At 39.8% G+C, this 18,322-nt stretch overlaps 1 protein-coding gene across 1 annotated transcript in view; it reads left to right on the top strand.

Annotated features, from left to right (window-relative positions):
* The window catches only part of PLXNC1 (plexin C1), a 71,385-nt gene that overhangs the window by 18,078 nt on the left and 34,985 nt on the right, over positions 1 to 18,322 (top strand). The window contains exons 5-14 of the mRNA XM_071423281.1: positions 2,624 to 2,738; positions 3,728 to 3,872; positions 7,237 to 7,306; positions 8,679 to 8,754; positions 8,875 to 8,928; positions 13,265 to 13,404; positions 14,440 to 14,619; positions 15,888 to 15,975; positions 16,888 to 17,094; positions 17,207 to 17,398. Coding sequence (XP_071279382.1) covers positions 2,624 to 2,738; positions 3,728 to 3,872; positions 7,237 to 7,306; positions 8,679 to 8,754; positions 8,875 to 8,928; positions 13,265 to 13,404; positions 14,440 to 14,619; positions 15,888 to 15,975; positions 16,888 to 17,094; positions 17,207 to 17,398 — 1,267 coding nt within the window. The remainder of the gene's footprint in view (positions 1 to 2,623; positions 2,739 to 3,727; positions 3,873 to 7,236; positions 7,307 to 8,678; positions 8,755 to 8,874; positions 8,929 to 13,264; positions 13,405 to 14,439; positions 14,620 to 15,887; positions 15,976 to 16,887; positions 17,095 to 17,206; positions 17,399 to 18,322) is intronic.

The raw sequence follows: 18,322 nt of genomic DNA, 5'->3' as shown, positions 1-18,322 counted from the left end.
GCAGGACAGAGCAGGCAAGTATGTTAGGATCTGTAGTTAACAGAGATTAGTGAAGCAGAGACTTAAGTAAATACAAATGAACCAGTATACATACATATTGTGTTATCACAGTGGAATAAGAGGAACACAGTTCCAATCATGTAGAGAAATCTTTAGTAATAGAAAGAACTAGTTTGCTGTGGAATATTAAAAAGAAATTTGACTCTGTTTTTCTCTGTACACAGATCTAGGCATGTCTGAAATCTGATCCAAAGGTTTCATACCTTATACCTTCATAGCTGTATAAGGTCCCGTTCACCTTTCCAAGAAAGCCAGACTTAGTTGTCTGAGTCTGTGTGTTAATTTTCAGAATCCTGTTCACAAATAATATTTATCTGTTATATTAATTCACTTGCAATTAATATAATTTTTTTAAAAATAGGGGTATACAGAATAATTTCATCTTTAGGTGAGTGTAATTATTTTGCTCTTAACCTTTGCAGGGCAATTTTGAGAATTTATGCTGAGGGGCATCAGATGTGACTGATTCCTATGAAAATGACTGTTCCCCACAGCACACTGTTAGAGTGTTAAAGGTCAGCTCTTAGAGCAACAAAAGATGCATTTTTCCCTCACATAAAGACAAGCATGACCCTGGGTCCTGGGAGGCATTACTGGTTTTGCTATTAAACTCTCAGATTCTTCATTGCCAATGAGGGAAACAGGTTCACTGCTTGTGTTCCTCAGGCAGTCTTAAGAAAGCAAGTAGCTTCTTCCTGGGTATTTGTAAATACTCAGTTTGATAAACAGTTTTTAAATATTTCAATATTAGCATCACTGAAATGCATACACTTATTTAGTGCCAAATACTGCAAGTATGTTGTATGGAATCTTTACCATTATAATCCTCACCCTGTCAGAAAGCGTAGAATGTCTTTCTTTTGTCTTTCCTCATTGCCAGTGTGAATTACCTGCCTGTATGTTTCTGAGAATGTGGTTTATGCACATCTGTTGATGACAGATTCTGTCTTCTGTGACTCTAAAACTGTGGTGCTAATGAGCCTTTGTGATTTCAGTAGGGTGAAGAGAGATATAAATGAGACTGAAATTCACCCTAGCTCAGACAGTTTGAAATACATCAGGCATGTATAATCCCAATTTATTACAATATCATTATGGCCTGAGTGTATTTAGATGCAAAACCCCACCAGGTTCTTGTCCAGCAGGAACTCAGTTTCCTGAGTTAGACCACAAAGGAAGTGACCTTGTGCTTAACTACATTTCAATTGCCAACATCTTGATCTGCAGAGATGACTTTATGGTTCCTAAGATTTGTAGGGTTATTTTGGGCATTTCAGAATGTGGTGGATATTTTTGTTGAATATGTTGTTCATTTTGGAGGGAAAACACATTCTTTGTGAAATATGTTTTTATAGTGAGCTCCTAATGAAAAGGGCCCATACTTTGCAAGTGTGAACTCATTTCCAGTTTGTAGCAAAGGAATGGTTCATGCCAGGCAGATATCACTGTTCATAGGATTGAAGCAATATATATGCTTCTACATTTGGTAGAAAAGTAGAATTAAAACTACTAAATGTTACATTTATTTATAAATATTCAATCTTAGTATTAAAATATTAAGATATATTCAGTTAGCACTTACTTGTCTTTAATTGCTAACTGTATGAAATTACTTGGAGTTAATCTATGAATTGTTCATTAGCTGTTGACAGCAGACAGCATTTTAAGGATTCACCTTTCAAACTCGATTGTCCATCTAATTTGTATGCCTATGTTGTCTTTTTCTGATAACATGTTTTTAATATGTGTAATCTTTGTAGTATTTATGTATCCCAGTGTTTCCTCATTCTTTCTTCATTTTTTGTTGCACAGTGTGTTTCCTATGATTTGGCATCTCTAACATTTGTATTTACTTTGAGCTATCCTAATTCTGAAATGTATTTTGTACTTGAAGACAGAGAAATCTATTTTGAACCTCTTCAAATCCAGTGTTTTTATCCAAGTGCACTGACAAAAAAGGGAAGGATTACCATTCATATCAGTGGGTGACAAAGGAGATTAGGGAAGAGGATGCATCTCATCAACTATGCACATTCATAGTCCAGCTTTACATTTGAGCTTCACTCCCATCCCTTCTTAGACCCTCTGGAGAGAACAAGCAGCATCTATAGTGTGGTTCATTTCATTTTGGTATGAATGTCTAACAGGGCAGGTGAATTGTACCCTAAAGAACGTATTTCTCCCCACAGAGTGCGGAGGGGGGCTGGGGGGCAGTGAGGGGAGCAGATCTAGAGCTGTACAATGAACAGTCAAGTTGGTGATGATGAGTTTCATCCTGGGCTACCACTTCCACTGTTACTGGCCAAACATCTCATGTTTGCTTGAGTCCCATTGACTTAATGAAAACCCTCGAGCATATATCAATGCAGTGTAATTAATTTTGATAAGCAGAAAATTTTACTGATTGTTTTCCTGAAGCTTTTTGCAGTTAAAACCATATTTCTGTAAAAAAAAAATCAATAGTGTTCCTGTAAAAAATCAATAACTTTTAATAAGTTGAAGTACAGTGTCTGAAGTCAAAGGCACGATAAGGAGGCTAGTATAATTTTATGTATACTTTTAGGTGCACATTAAAAGAAAATTGTACACATTCAAACAGCATAAATGGTTGGTATAACATTTCACATGCACCTGATAAAGATCTGAAAATCCTGCTAAGTTTCCCTGCCAAATATCAGGTATGTACACCCAGTTTTATGTGTGTTTGTTTATTGTGACTTAAAATATGTAATTTTGTTGCTTATTGCAGCTTGTCTTTTTTGTCACCATGTTCCATACATTAGTTTCTCTTACCCCAACAATTGGCAAATATCTTGGAAATCTCAGTAATCTCAATGTGTAAATTAGATAGGCGTTCTCCTCCTCTCCTATGAAACATATCCTGAAGCTGTACTTCATGATGCTGAGTCAAAATTTCAAATATTTACTATGCTAACATTGCTTGGAAATTATTCCAATTGTATCACTGTATCAGCTATTTTAATATTTCCAGTAACTGTATATCAAGTGCAGTATGGAAGTTCTGAGCTTTGTAACAAGTTAGAAAACATTCACTGGGACACATATGCTAACACAAATTCTTAAGTGCTCAATATTAGTCTTTACTCTGTATCTGTTCTCAGCACATGCAGCCTTGAATATTTGATTATCAACTATTGTGACTGGCCACCTAATCTGCACACTATTGTTTCTGATTTCCTGATTGAATACACTAATGTAATCATATTTGCAAAGCACTCGCAGCCAGAAACAAAGAATAACTCATTACAATAGAAGTTCTGTTCATAATTAAGTGCTCTTTGGTTATGGATACAAATGATCTCTCTCTGTGAAGATTCTTAAATATTTTTTAAAGGAATGTAACAGCATATAATGCAGCAATATTCTAGTTTTAAACTCCAAAATTATTTAAGATCGCTTGCTAACATACCATACAGATCCATTTTATTTCTGAAAGTAAGCAATGCTGTTACTTTCAGAACTCTTTCTGTATTGCTTCTTCAGTTGGAAGAGTCACTCTCCTTTGAGACCTTACCTAGTGAATTGTTTGCTTTCACCACAAAAAACTTTCATTTTGTGCATTTCATAGTTTGTCGTTTTCTGTAGAGACAAGATGATGACTAAACAAATATAACAAAACCCCCATTGTGTTTTTATTGTTTTATAGGTTGTTGTGACTGCAAATGTGAGCAAAATCCTTACTTTCTGTATGATAAAAATTGTAACAACTGTTGAAATATTTTATGAAAACGTAGTGCTGAAAAATTCATCCTGTTTCTGCAATCTAACCACTCCAATGATAACTGACAATGGTATGTTTTACTTTTAAATGTATTTAATGCTTATTCACTGTCCTTTAATACTGGGGACTACTGTATAAATACAGTCCTAATGAGTGTGAAAGTATGTAATGCTTTTTATTAAATGTCACTGAAGAAAAATAATTCATATTTTGTTGAGTGATGTGAGTATAATCACAGTGTTCTTGGTGATTAAAGTTTTGTTAATATAGAATCCTTTGTAGAAGCCACCCTGTGGCTGGAAGCAGATTCATCAGTTGACCGTGTGGCAGTGCAGTGCCTTGGTATTAGAATATTTATTTACATGGTGCCATTAATACTTGTCTAAGGAAACTTAAGATAACTGCAATGACAATCAAGCTGGCTGGAGCAATGGAAGCAGTGTTGGTCTAGTGCTTTGCCTTGACAAATTAACCCATCTTAACTCTTCTCTAATCTGCAAACAGAATTTGTTTTTGCAAGAAACCATACTGGCATAAATAAGAGGATAATCTAATTATGAATGTCTGTACAATAAATAATCTTAACATTTAATTAACTGTTTTAACCTCACTTGGACACTGTGAGAAAGTGATTGTGCAATGTGGAAAATTAGCAGAAAAATAGATAGTTCAGGGGCAATTTGGTGGGTACATCCTTTTGACTTTATTTCATTCATCTTTCTGAATTATTGGTTGAATCATGTTGCAGTAATTCTGACACTGCTTTGTTCACCAGTGGTTCTCAGAGTTAGATACCTGAGCGATTTGTATTGGATGTGTGATGCTTGAGATCTGGTTTGTGTATCTAATGGGCAGCTACAAGTTTTAGAATGAGGTGGTAAATTGCTGAATGTCTAGACCTTTGAGCTGTTCTTTAGGCTGTGGTCTCAAGGATCAGATCAAGTTCCTTCACAGTGGAGTCTTACTTGACTAATAGTAGGGCAACATCTCCCTTGCATTTCTTCCAAGAGTCTGTATAGAAGCACAAAGCTTTTTTAACAGAGATTGGCCTTATACCTTCTTAAAGTTGCTTATGTTAGAATGCAAGAGTTTTAATATAAACTAAGGAACAGATAGCAAACACAAGGATTCCCACATGTTTTTAAGTGACTTGAAGAGGGAACAGAAAACAGACACATGCCTTGCCTCTATCTCTCCCTCAATAATATAGCCCAAAGGACATGGAATACTGTTCATGAATCTGATTCTCTTATGAAAACCTTGGTGCAGGAAGAGGAATGAAATTTAGCAGGTACTTTCAAGGACCTGTTGTTTTGAAGAGCTCAGTGCTACAAAGAGCTCTGTCTCTCAGGACCCTTGCCCCTGAAGAAGGTTCTTTGGAATATTTGGATCTGAGTAGGCTTTATGGGAAAAACTCCTTCAGCATCACAGAAGTATTGTGTCAAGTTCCTGTCCAGCATTGGGAATTGAGAAGAAAAGACTGTCACTAGAAAGTGACAGCTGGAGTGATATCCATGAGTATTTTGATCCATTAAGCTGTCTTTAGTAAACACTATTAGTGGATTTTTAAGAGGGAAATGTCCTTTATTGGCCCAGTCCCAAAAGCCATGTTATCTTGTAATTTTGGAGCATATAGTTTGGTTCTCTGTCTTCACAGACTAAAGCTTTCTCTTAATTCCATTAGCAGGTTTTCAGAGAACATTTGTTATGGAAGCCAGCTCACCTTGCTTGTGCTTTGTGCCAAAAATGAGCCCTTTGGCAGAGTTAACCAGAAGGCTGTGAGGTTAGCTTGTGCCTGCCAGTATTTACTGCTACTCACGTGCTCCTGTGAGCTGAGATCTCTTAGTGGATAATTCAAGTGTGAAGTAACATTGTCTAATTGTGGTACCTCCTGTAAAGTGACCTCAGTTTCACAAGAGGATGCACTTGCAAAACACCTTTAGGTATCATTTCCTGGAAAAAACATTTTGAAAATGCCTGCTCCTCAGTGCAGTCTAATGCATTTTAAAAGGTCAGTGCAGACCATACAGAAAATAATAGGTGCCATTAATTTCAACACAGACAGAATCAGGAAAGCATATTTGACAGTGTTGTTTTTAAAGTATTTTTTACAAGCTCAAAAGTAAATACAAGCTCTGCCAGTAGGAGATAAATTCCTTACTTTTACTTACTACTTCTAGTAAAATACTAGGAGTATTTTACTCTTTCTGTAGCTCATGGCCTGAGACCTTTCTCATATATTGATTTAGGCAAGTGATTTAGGCAAATGTGTATCAACACGTCAGATTTCTGCTGATAACTAGATTTCTGCAGATGCAAACAGGTGCTTGATGAAAGATTTCAGAATGTCTGTCTGTACTCATCCACATCTTTAAGCATAAAAATGCTGTTAAAGTCAGATTCTGCTATCCATTTAGGAAGGAGTTTGAACATATGAGTGGTCCCAAGGGCTGTTTCTAACAAGCAGTTCAGATGGGCTTTGCAGTGAGCACCCAAGTGCCATGCTGCCATGTGGAGGGAGGAGATACCTACATGAGCAACACAGATGTAGCCAAAGCTGGCTTTCATCTGAGCAAGACAGCCTGTGATAAAGACAAAGGTTTCTCTACCTTTGCAAGGTAGATGTACTTAAAATCTGTGTAACTTTTCTGGATTAAAAAGTTACCTACTTTCTAGCATAGAGAAGTCAGAAAAGTCTGCAAACATGGGTTTCATTTGATCCCAGGCAGCCATTCATTTCACAGACTACACATCTGCAGGCACACAGATGAAAGAGACCATGGCTTAAGTGGTATATATCCAATTCTACTGTTGGATGTGGTATTCTGCTCATAAGGAAAGATACTCTTTCATACCACAGCTGCCAGTGAATTGTTGGTATAGTAATTGCTAGCTGAAATAATGGCAAATTGACTCATGCAATCATAAAAGATTTAAATAGGATGAAAATTGCTACTGCATAGATTACAAAAGGAGACTCTGAAACCAAGTCTGTGAGACAGAAAGAGAGAGAAGTATGGAATGGTGGGGTCTCTTGCATTAGAACAGTCTGCTGTGTTAGAAGACTTGAATTCAGGGTCTGGTTATACCCCAGTATATATCACTCTGTGCTTTTTGAGAGATGATTTTATATCCCTACTTCACAGTAGCATTTCCTTATCTGTATCCTGGCAATACCATTACTTTTATTTGTCATGCTATGATGGTATCAAACTTAATTAATATGTGTGTATAAAGCACTGGCATAACTCAGCTGAAGAGTTCTGTGTAAGGACAAAATCAGGTTATTTTTATCAGTCAAAAGTGTGAGTGAATGTATGAGAGAAGGTGCATACCAAGTATAGAACAGCTACTTTGAGTTTTCAACTCAAATTATTTTTGAACTGTTATTTCTTCTAATATCCATCATATACCTAACATGTGAATTTTTCCAGATTGTTTAGTTCTTGAAGCATCACTGTCCTCAAGCTCTTGGAATATCACACAAACATTTCAGTTGAAAAAGTAAGAGCCTGATTCTTGTTAAAGTTCATTGTGGGGTTGACGTGTGTGGGGGGGGAAAGTGACTAAAGTCATTCATCATTCTTTTTTTTTTTTTTTGTATTTATCAAGGAACTACATGACACTAAAGATAGTCAGATCTGTTTTCTTGGCCCACTTCCTCCTCCTTCTCTTCCCTCCCCCCCCCCCCCCCCCCCCTTAAAAAGCTACTTCTTCTGATGACTCCCTTATTTAATGGGACCGTGGAAACTAACTGTAGGAGAGTGATTACAATGACTGAATTTATGACAAGTGCCTGAAGAGATAATAAAGGATGTCACAATAAGATTAAAATTCTTTTTGTCCTTGCGTGAAAGGTGGGCCCTTGGTACTCAGTGTAAGGCCTAGATTAGAGAAGTCAAGAGATTCTTTAAAATCGCTTTGTGAAGCTGTTTTAAATTAGACCCAGATGCAATTTAAATATGCTCTATAGGTAACATGAATATAATTAAACCAGAAAGGAACATGTAATCTGCTAATAGGAATAATGAATACCTATTCTTCTTTACACATTATTTTTCAGACTCTCTGTTGAGAGCTGGCAGAGGAAGCATTCATGCCCAGTACGTGGCCTAACACTTTATGATAGGTGGTTGTTAATATTTAGAAAGATCTGGCTAACATATGCTGTAGGTAACTACAGTGTTCCCATTCAGAATGCTCCTCCCCTATGCGAAAAGGCCAATTTGTGGGATGAAATAAAACTCTTGCTTTTTGGGAAGTGGCACATCACTTCCCTGTCCCTGGAGGAACATGGGGAAGGAGTGTCTTTCTCTAAATCAGAGCATTTCTCAGCGTGTTTGGAGAGGGACTGTGCTGCTCTTGGCTCTCTTCCATATTGATAGAAGCATTGCAGAGCAAGATAAGCGACTAACTAGTCTCAGAACAGGAATATTTTTTGGTAGATGAAGGCTATAGCAAACTGGCAATACTTTCTTGCACTACACATAGAACAGAGGTTCAGACAAGCTGAAAAAAAATCAATGATGGTTTTTTGCCCTTTTATGGTTAAAAAGTACTACCTGGCCACTCAATGTACTGGAGTTAATCACAGTAAAATGTGACCCAGAGTGTTTCCTCTGCTTCCTGCCTTTTTTGAAATTAATGACTCTCAGCATCTCAATACAGATTGTATTTCATACTAAATTTCTTCTCAGAATAAGTACAGCAGAACAATGGGCTTGGAGGGTAAACGGACTTTTACCCATCTCATTACATGTTTGCTTGGTTGTCCCCTTGGGTTTATGCTCTTTTCTGTCACTTGAAATTTGACATTCATGAGTGAATCTAGATTGAGTTCCTGTGTCTTACAAAAACTCTGTTTCTGTGTTACCAGCTGTTCACGGTGTATACGCAAGGGTGAGTGTGCCAGCTGTGAATGGATACGTGTCTCTCCTGTCACCACCTGCCAGGTGAAGTTTGTTGGGGAAAACTGGAATCCCCTGTGATGCCTTTTCCTTGTATTTTTTTCATCTGAGCAGCAATCTGTCTCTTTTTTATCCTGACATGGTGAAATGCTTATTTTTTTCCAGGATGATTGCAGTGCAGCTGCTTCCAAGGGGATCACTGCTGTGCAGAAAACAGAGGTTAGTTAGCATTTTAAGATCAGCATTATTAAGGCTCTCTGGGTTGGGGGAGAAATTTATCTAAAATCAGAGGACTTTGCAGAAAAAATAGAGAAATGGATGTGGAGGCAGTCATTTACAAAGAAAGGTAATGCAGAATTTGGATTGATACTATTTCTTCTTAGTGCTCTGTTGGTGTTTAAAGGTACCAGCAAAAACTTGTGTTTCAGATGCAGGAATTGAGACAGTGAACATTGCAATTGTCATGTGCCTACCTCTAGATGCAGTGTTTACAACATTGCTTTAAATGCCAAAGTCCCTGTATGCTGTATTTAGTCACTCCACAGGAGCCAGCATGCTGAGGGCTGGAACATGTGAGCTGACCAACAACAAAAAAAAGCAGAACGTTTCAGGCTTAATATTTTACCTAGACTTAAAAGCATGTTTGAGTTCTGCTGTCACAGACAACTCTGGGAAACTAGGCCTCAGAGTCTCAAACCTCATTTTATGCAGCCAGATCACAGCTTCCCCTGAAACATAGCTGCCAGGGGAGCAGAAGGAAGGGGAGGATGTGCCACCCAGTTTCTGCATAACAGAGAAGTGGCTAGAGGATGAGTCCAGGAACTGAAATCCATGGGTGTTAGTAAATCTCTAGTTCACACTTTCAGAAAATTTTTAGTTGTTTCCAGGCTGTAGACAAAACTGGAGATGGATCCACACAAGCTGGATCACTGGGAAGGAAGAAGTCACAAGTGCTGCCAAAGTACCTGCTGAATCTGGTTACTAAGTTCTCTACAGAATTCATATAGATTGTATGTCTGCATACAGTCTAAATGATTTGTCTCATAGGCCAGCCCTTTAACCACAAGGTTATCCCTTCATTCTTTATGTTTTTATTTTCTCACAAAACTGAGTGATCTTTTTATTAGTGGTTGCTTATGACAGGTGTTAGGAAAAAAATGAGTAGTGGAGAGAAAACTGACTGATGAGTAAGTACGTAGAGATTTGCTGCCTACACTTTCTGGTTCCTCCTTTTCTGTGAGTGATGCACCGTTGTTATAAATAGTGACTTATCTCTAAGTGTTTCATTAGAACTACCCAAACTTTTACCTCTAAGACAGGGATTACCTCTTAAATTCAGCTGCTCAGCTGATGTTTCTTAAACAAAATCACAAAATACATCTTGTTTTTCACAGAGACGCGTGGGATTGTAATACTTGTGCTTCTGAGCATTAATATTCTGGATTTGATCTGCATTTAAAGCATTATGGCTGGTGAAACAGAGGAAATTCTTCTTTGCTTTGCTTCTAAGTGCATTAATTTGACATTGGTAAATAGTTGGAATTGCCTGGGAGATGGCTTTCTTCCACATGTCTTATCTTGGAAAGACAGTGATGGACAAGGCAGTGAAAGCACCAGAGGCAGTGCAAAGGCAGATGTTTATTTAGAAGTGATTGATCCATTCAGAGAGCTTGAAATTGCATTTGAAATCCTGCTCTCCTTTGACTGCTTGTGCTTTAAGGAGAACATACTGGAGAGTGGAGAAAGAAGATTTGTGTTTTCCCACAACCCCAGCTGAGCATTTAGATTAATATACTTTTTTTCAGTGCCAGGCCCAGCCCTCCTCCTGACTCCAGCTGCTGGTTGCTATGCATGCACCTTCCCCCTCCCCTGCCAGAGCAGCAGCTGGAGTGGTTGGATTGAGTACCCTTGGCTAGGGAACTGCTTTGGCTGGAAATAAGTGTTATCTTTCAGCAGCTTATTGTTTGTCTGGGCCAGTTCCCCCATCCAGCTCTTCGGGGCCCTGTGTCAGCAATGCAGGAGGGGCTGTCCCAGAGAGGGCACAGACACTGCCTAACCTGGGCTGCTGCCAGGCACCTCTGTGAGACCTGCAGCCATGCTTAGCACACCTCTGAGGATGTGGCTGCCACGGTTCACACAGCCCCAGGGAAGTGTTAGGCTGTCCAGGGAGGAGGCTGCAGCTCAGAAATATGGAACTCTATTGAAGCTGACAGGGCTGTGCTGATTTACATTACCTGAGGACCTGGTGCATGCTTTCTGTATGTCTCTTTGCATGTTTACAAATCACATGCCTCACAACTAGTGATTTTTATAAATATCCTTCTGCCTCTCTGCTGTGGCCCCTCTTGCCCCTGGGCATTGCTCCCCCTGCCATGTAGCAACTGGAAGGTCAGGGACTGTCTGGCACTGGGGAAATGAGCACTGCAGAGCCCAGTGAGGGCATTGGGTCCTTCCTGTTTTCAGTGAGGAAATCATTGGGTTCTTTTGCTGCTGAGGCAAGTATTGCATTTTATGGCAGTCAGGCTGGGTGGGAGTTGGACTCTTGAGTTGCTGAGGTCATCTTGCCTCGGTGCTGTGGCTGCACTGACTCCAGGAGGCCAAGGCAGGATGCTGTGAGGGACTCTGTGCTGTGCAGCCTCAGGGAAGGTGTGATTGCAGAGGGGACTGAAACTTTCTGTGAACAATACTTTCCGTGATTTCTTTGTGTGTAAGAAAAGAAGCAAGGCAGGTCATCTGAAGCACTCTGTGGTGTGTGGTGCCCAGCAAAGATACCAGTGGGAGCCCTGAGGCACCACAGTGAAACGCTGCACCCCTGGGCAATGGGTGCCTGGCATTTCCCTCACCGGGGTTCACAGCCCTGATGCAGTCCAGGGATCTCCATGTGTTTGTGTTATGTGTATGCTGTGGTATTCTGGTGCTTCAGGGATCCCTGCTGATTACCAGTGAGAACCCAAAGCAGTGTTTTCCTTCTTTCTGTGGTATTTGGCTTCTGAATTTGTGTGAGGATATTGACTGTCCTTGATGCACTGGAGGTTGGACGCAAGCAGAAAGATGGAGGTGAAGAAATAGTGGTTTGCTGGCTTTAATCTCTTCGATTTCTGCTTCACTTGTCCTGTCCCAAGGATTAAACTGATTTCCAGATCATCATGGGAGTGAATTTTCCCCCTCAGGCTGTTTGTGAGGGATTTCCTTTGCCTTCCTCTATTATCCACACAAGAGGTCATCTTGGAGGCCCTTTTACAGGACCTCTGGCCCCAGCCTTTGCACTCTCTGGCCTTTTCCTAAGGCACAAGCTGCAGCTTTCAGTCAGTGGTGACAGATGCCTCATTTGCTCTGGAGTGCTCTGGCATTCAGTGAACCGTGGCAGCATGTGGGGACAATGTGCAGGGACCTTTTTGAAATGGTCAAAGTGTTGTGACCCCAATGGTCCCTCAGGCTACCAGCCCAAAGTCTTAGTGCTGCTTTGGGTACATAAAATTATTAATGGTGAGAAAAACCTGTAGGATGGACTTTCCTAGAGGCTGTGCACCAGCACCCTTAACAGGATCAGGAAGACTGAACTTCCCAGTGAATGTGTCCGGGGGTACACAGCAGAAATCAGGATAATCACAATGCTCTAAAAACTCAAATTAAACTAGTAGTACAGGCAGTCTAAAGTTAAGCTAAAAATGGTCTGCCAGAGCAGGTCCCAAACAGTTTGTGGTTTCACATGCGTATTCTCCTGTTTTTTTGAATGTTTCAGTTTGTTGTCTGAAAGATAGACAGAGAGGAAGCTGTCTGTGTGATTGTAAAACTGGAGAAGCAGCAAAACTGATTAAACATGAGATGCTGTCAAAAGTATCAAGAGAATACAGTAGGGGAAAAAATATCTCTTCTTGCTCAGTAGTGTTAGTAAGTTAGAATAAGTAAACATAGACAAAGAAGAGCACAGTTTTCTGCAAGACTGTGACAACATCACAGCAAACTAGAGTTGTTTCTAAATGCTGGAGAACTTCTTAGCGTAAAAATGAGATACCAAAAGACTTCCCTGCAGTTGTTTTATACCTTTAATTCTATGTATGACTTTGAAAAGACTTTCTAGTAAAGCTAATTCTGGGGTGCTTTCTCAAATTTTCATTCAAGGATTTCACCCTGCTTCCCCTTTTCAGGTCACAAAAGATGCCTTCATTTGTTCATCTGATCTCTCATAGTGACAGCACCATGGGTTTTGTCTTGCCTTTTTCTTTAGTTCTTCAGGGGTCACATGAAATGTATCATTTCAAGCTGGGTTTTTATGCTACCTACCTTCCAGCATGTCAGACTATGATTCCTTTAGGCAACTTTCTTATGAGATAAATTGAAATATAAAATATGTAGGTGAAAATAGTTGCTTTGTAATGAAGTTTTGATTGACAGTACTTCCCAGGATTAAGTTAAACAGGATTTAAAATTATTAATAAAAATGTATCCCAGTGCCATAAAATCTGCGTTCCTGAGTGCTGGTTGTTTTTACAGCTGTTGCTTATCTGCCCAGCCTTTTCATAACCAGATCTTGTTTTGCTTTCTTTCCTAATAGCATATCAGCATTCAATCCATTGAACCTTTGTGGATTTCTACATTAGGCAAAAGTGAAATAACAGTCAAAGGAGAAAACTTTACCCATGCATCAGGCATAAAACTGATACTGACTGGAATCACTGGCTGTAAACCAGACGTGTGAGTTAAATTGAAAAATAACACTATTTACTTTGCATGGTGAAAATTATATCCATTTTGCTCTAGCAATATGGTTGTGTGAACAGTTGTCATATAACTCTCCTCAGGAGAGCAGAGGATGCTCTGCACTCCTTTAGTCAAACTTTCACTTTAAATTACCAAGGGATGAAAATGAATTTGGGTTTGAGTACAACACAAAGGATGGGCGGGTTGTCGGTTCTCTCAGTGGCAGTAGGACAGTTTCATATCTGTGGCTCTCTATGCCTTCTAGCAATCACCAAGAAGCTGGATCACAGGAAAGCCTCAGTTTTTGTTTGAATCTCCTCTGCCTCAAAATATTCCTCATATATTCTAGGATTCTGCTTGTAAAGCACAGACACCATGCCAGGGAATGAAATCTCTTGTACAACAGCTCCTATTTTTCTCTGTTGATGATCACACTGTGTAAGCCCTTAGATAATTAGGCAGTCTTATTCTGAATCAGTTATTTTCAGGTGCAGCTGCAATGGTTGCCTGTGATTAGGAAGCCCATTTTACATAGCTAGCACTTGAAAAAGTAGTGTTCAATTTTTGCTTCAACCATGAATTTTCAGGGAACCACTGAGAAAAAAGGAGAGAAGGAGGGTAAGACAGGAAATAGAGAGAAAGAGGAAGGAGTGAAAAAATGGGAGAAAAGGGAGAAAAAAAGAAGAAAGAAAAGGAAAATGAAGATTGTCATTCTTGACTAGCTCGTGGAGCATGCTGTTAGCACAGAGAAGTACACAGTAAACAGCAAAATCACACATTACATAGCCTCATCCCAGGGTTGATTATCTATACTGTTTTGTGTGATTATTGTCACATAGCAACTTCATTCAAAAGATGCCCTACTTTGTCTCTTCAACTCCCTGCTCTCTCTTTCCACCTCCATCTGGCAGCTCAGACAGAGATTCAGTTCTCTTTTCTCCTTGTCTCCTGCTGTAGGCTATAGGCTTCATGTAGTAACACCAATAAGTGGCATCTTGTGTTTCAGTGTTTGTTTTCTTTCTTCTCCAGCATTAAAGTCAGAAATGTGCTAAATGATACACAAATGACATTTGCTCTCCCACCAACACGTAAAGAGGCCAAAAGTATATGTATCCAGGCTAATGGGAAAAAATGTTCACCACCAATGACCCTGCATTATGTTTCTCTGCCATCATGTTCTAGAATTACACCAAATACCTCCTGGATCAGGTAAGTTTGTCTTTCTGTACTTTTTATGTATTTATTCAAATGTAATTGCACTGAGCCAATATGAGCCTTCTTCCTTGGCCAGACTGCAGCTGAAGCAAGTTTGGAAGACTGCTGTAAGCTTTGTATTGGATAAATTTAAGCCTGTGAAGTGATTTAATAGATAGGGTCATAGTAGCTGCAAGATGGATTCTGTAGACTTCTGCCTACCTCAGGTCTCCTTTACAGAAGTCAAAAGTAGTCTGTTCCTACTAAACCTAAACCCAAAATATGGATAGTGTAAATTCTAACTCCAATTAATTTGATTTCTTGATGCTAGTATAGCCTTTATCTGTGAAACGGTATAAAGTATCAGTGGAGTGGAAGTGAAATGAAAATAATCATCATTGCACTGATGTACACAGACTTGCTTTACAATATGATTCCCTAAAGCCAAAAGAGCTCTTTTCAAGCCTTTGCTGTGTTCTGCAGAAAACTCACAGACCTGGTAAAAGACTTAGAGTGGTTTTAAAGATATTCTCTGGCACAGCTTTCCACCTGTCCCTCTGCTTTCACAGTTTTTACCTGTTCTCATGTTCTGAACCTGATATCTTGTCAAGTGAGGATTTGAGAGAGTGGGTTGGGCTGGCAGCTGCAGCAGCTAAGCAGCCAGGATGCATGCCCTCATCTCCAGGTGAGAGGCAGCCCAGGCAGCTGGATATTAATAATACCTTCAGCCACTCCAACTCTGTAGAGCAGAGCCTGTGAGCCACAGCCCTCAGACACAAGCAGCATTGTGTGCTGAGACAGATGGTCTGAACACCGCCGAGAACGTTTCCTGTGAGGAGCCTGGCACAATGAGTTTGTCCTGAAGAAGGCAAGAATTAAGCACAGGCAGGGCTGTACTGGGGCAGTGAAACACCACAATGCTCTTTCTTTGAGACAGAATATTAAATCATGGTTGAGTTCCTTGGCTGCATAAATAAAGAGAAAGGTGAAGAGTCCCTGAAAAGGAGTATGCATGTGTATGCAATCAAGTCCTGTGGTTTTGGGGTAGCAAAAGTATTTACCATGACATTATGAGGAAAGAGTGGAAGTACACTGTATAGCTCAAATTATCTTGTTCTGCAGTTTGACTTTATTATGTTGTCTGCTACCAAAGCAAAATGCACTTGAGTAGTTTATTCACAGCTGAAACCTTAATGCAGGACGTGTCTGTGTGAAGAGAGATAATTTTAACCTCCCTTTCTCACCACGTTTGTTTGTGTTTTGTTTTGCTTCGGTTTTTGCAGTGGTGGTCGCAAAATTACCACAACTGGTAGAAATTTTAATGTGGTGGACAGTGTGATTATTTCAGATGACCAGAGATCAAACCTCACAGTAAGTCTGAACCTCCTTTATAATACCAGATAGAGGTCTCTTGATGCATGAGGTTGTTTTCCTAAGGTTTGAGGAGAAGAGACCTCAATAATTTCCGAACACTTTCACGGACATGTCAGTCACCCTGCTGAAATAAATATGACCACTTACAGGATTACAGTTATGCACATTCTTAGTACAGAATCACAAATACACATAAGCTGCTCTCCTGCATAATTCCCTGAGATTTTTTTTATGGTCTAGGGACAAATCTGTCCTTTTTGAGTCTCCCCAGTCTCCACATACGGGTGTGTTGGGGGAGGGTGTGCTATGCTTCCCTCTGGCTCTGTGCTGAAAGCCCATAGGGTACCAGTGCCTCAGTGAGTGGCAGCAGGCTGGAGCTGATGTTGGGATGAAACCCTTTCTCCAAGGTTGTGAGGAGGTGAGCACTGTGTTGACCCTTGCAGCACAGAGACCAGAACACAGCAGAATCACCCAGTGGAGTAAACAATGACCCAATGCTACAATGACTGGAGCAACCCCTTCTCTCAGGAATTAATTTAGAAAGAGCAAATTCCTAGGAGTGCTGGAGAGCTTGTCTTACTCTTCTCTTGTCACCTGCATTGAGGGGAGAGAAGGAAAATTCATTGTCACAATTCCTGTCTCATTGCAGGAAGTAGTTACCCTAGCGGTGAGCAATCAGCCTTAAAGCAGTGTGCAGAGTGTGTGACAAATGCAGTTAAAGGTAGACATGAGCTCAACACAGAAATTTTTCCAGGTGCTCTGCATGCAGCCCCGATCTCAGAGAAGATGTTTAGCAGGTAGCTGTGTGAAGCCAGGAAGATACTAAAATAAATTTGAGTGCCTCTGTTTGTGATTGTACCCACTGTTGAGTATTTAATGACTGTGAGAGCTTTGCTATTGCATTTCTAGGTCTCTAGGTGTCCTGGAAATGCATCTGAATATCATTATTTAACTCCAAGCCTGAGCCATGCAACGGAGGGTAAAGTTGTTGATATGATGTTAAAAGTGGATACTACCTTTATACCATGTGTCAAATTACACTATCACCCAGACCCAGTGTTCATTAACTACCAACTGCATACTGAACTGGATCCTGATCTGGAATTAAAAATATATGTAAGTTTTGAAATAATAAACTACAGTACCTAATTTAAAATAGTGCTTGGAAATAATTTTTTTTCTTACTATATTTAGTGACTGATCATTGCCTTCAATTTTTTCCCTCTAGAAAGAAAATGATAACTTGAATATTTCTAAAACGGAGGTAGAGGTTTATCTAGTATATATGACTGGTGCACAAAGCAAAAAGATATGGTTCAGTGTCCAAAATATTACCAAAAAGCCAGACCGCAGCACCATACTGTGCAAATTCAAAAGGGAAGGAACCGACAAGATTGACTTTTCCACTGTGAAAGTTTTTGTAAGTAGAAATCCCTTTTGTTGCAATTCAGCAGTGTTTGAATGTTTATACAAGAGTGGTGAAATGTATCATTAATGCTGTGGTGGTACTTGGTAGTACAGTTTTCTTCCTCATACCTAAGCATGCCTGCCTAGCTTAGGTGCACTGACAGAACTGAGTTCATTTTCTGTCTGGTCACGGGGGTGGTGTCAGAGGTAAGCTTTGCAGGCAGAGCTGAACTCCCTGCTGCTGAGCTCCAGGAGAGCAGTAGCAGTCACACCTTTTATCTGCAGAGCAGACATCATTGGAACAGCATCACTGTCTCCAGGAGAGCCCCTCATCTTAGATCTGTAAGCAATCTAATTTTCCATTGGCCATGAGGAAAAGAATTGTGTTCTCCCAGTCACTTTTTCCTACTAAAGTAGGTAAGGATCTGTCTCAGGGATCACCAGTGAGACAGAAGGCATTTCTAGATGAAAAATGGGGTGGAATTCAATGTGCACTGGGAAAGCTAAAATGCTTTGAGCATGTGGCACAAAGCCAGGCCCAAATATAAGGACATTAGCATGGATGTCAAAGCTGAATTGCAGCTTAAGATATTTGCTCCATGAATAAGATGAAGATACAAATTTTTTAAATGCTATGATTACCATTTATGAAGGAGAAAAATGATGCCAGACTCTTATTGCAGTGTATGGCGGTATAAAACTGAAATAACTCTATTGACTTCAAGGCATATGGCTCATAGTAAAGATTAACCAAGCTATTCTTGATTTTTTATCACTTTTAACTGATCCCCCATCTGTGGATCCTGCCATCTGAGCCAGTTATGGCATGGAAAAGCCTTTCTGAGTTTGGTGTTGCATTTAAAAATCAGTGTTGCCCTGCTCTATCACATGCTCATCCTGCAGACTTCAGAGAAGTGACTGTCATAGAAAGGCCACC

This window comes from Agelaius tricolor, unplaced genomic scaffold (assembly GCF_023055355.1).
Source record: "Agelaius tricolor isolate 1412-34295 unplaced genomic scaffold, bAgeTri1.0.p SCAF_3, whole genome shotgun sequence".
In the NCBI taxonomy this organism is placed as follows: Eukaryota; Metazoa; Chordata; class Aves; order Passeriformes; family Icteridae; genus Agelaius; species Agelaius tricolor.
Note: the sequence above shows the minus strand (reverse complement) of the source record. Positions and strands in the feature narration are given on the sequence as shown.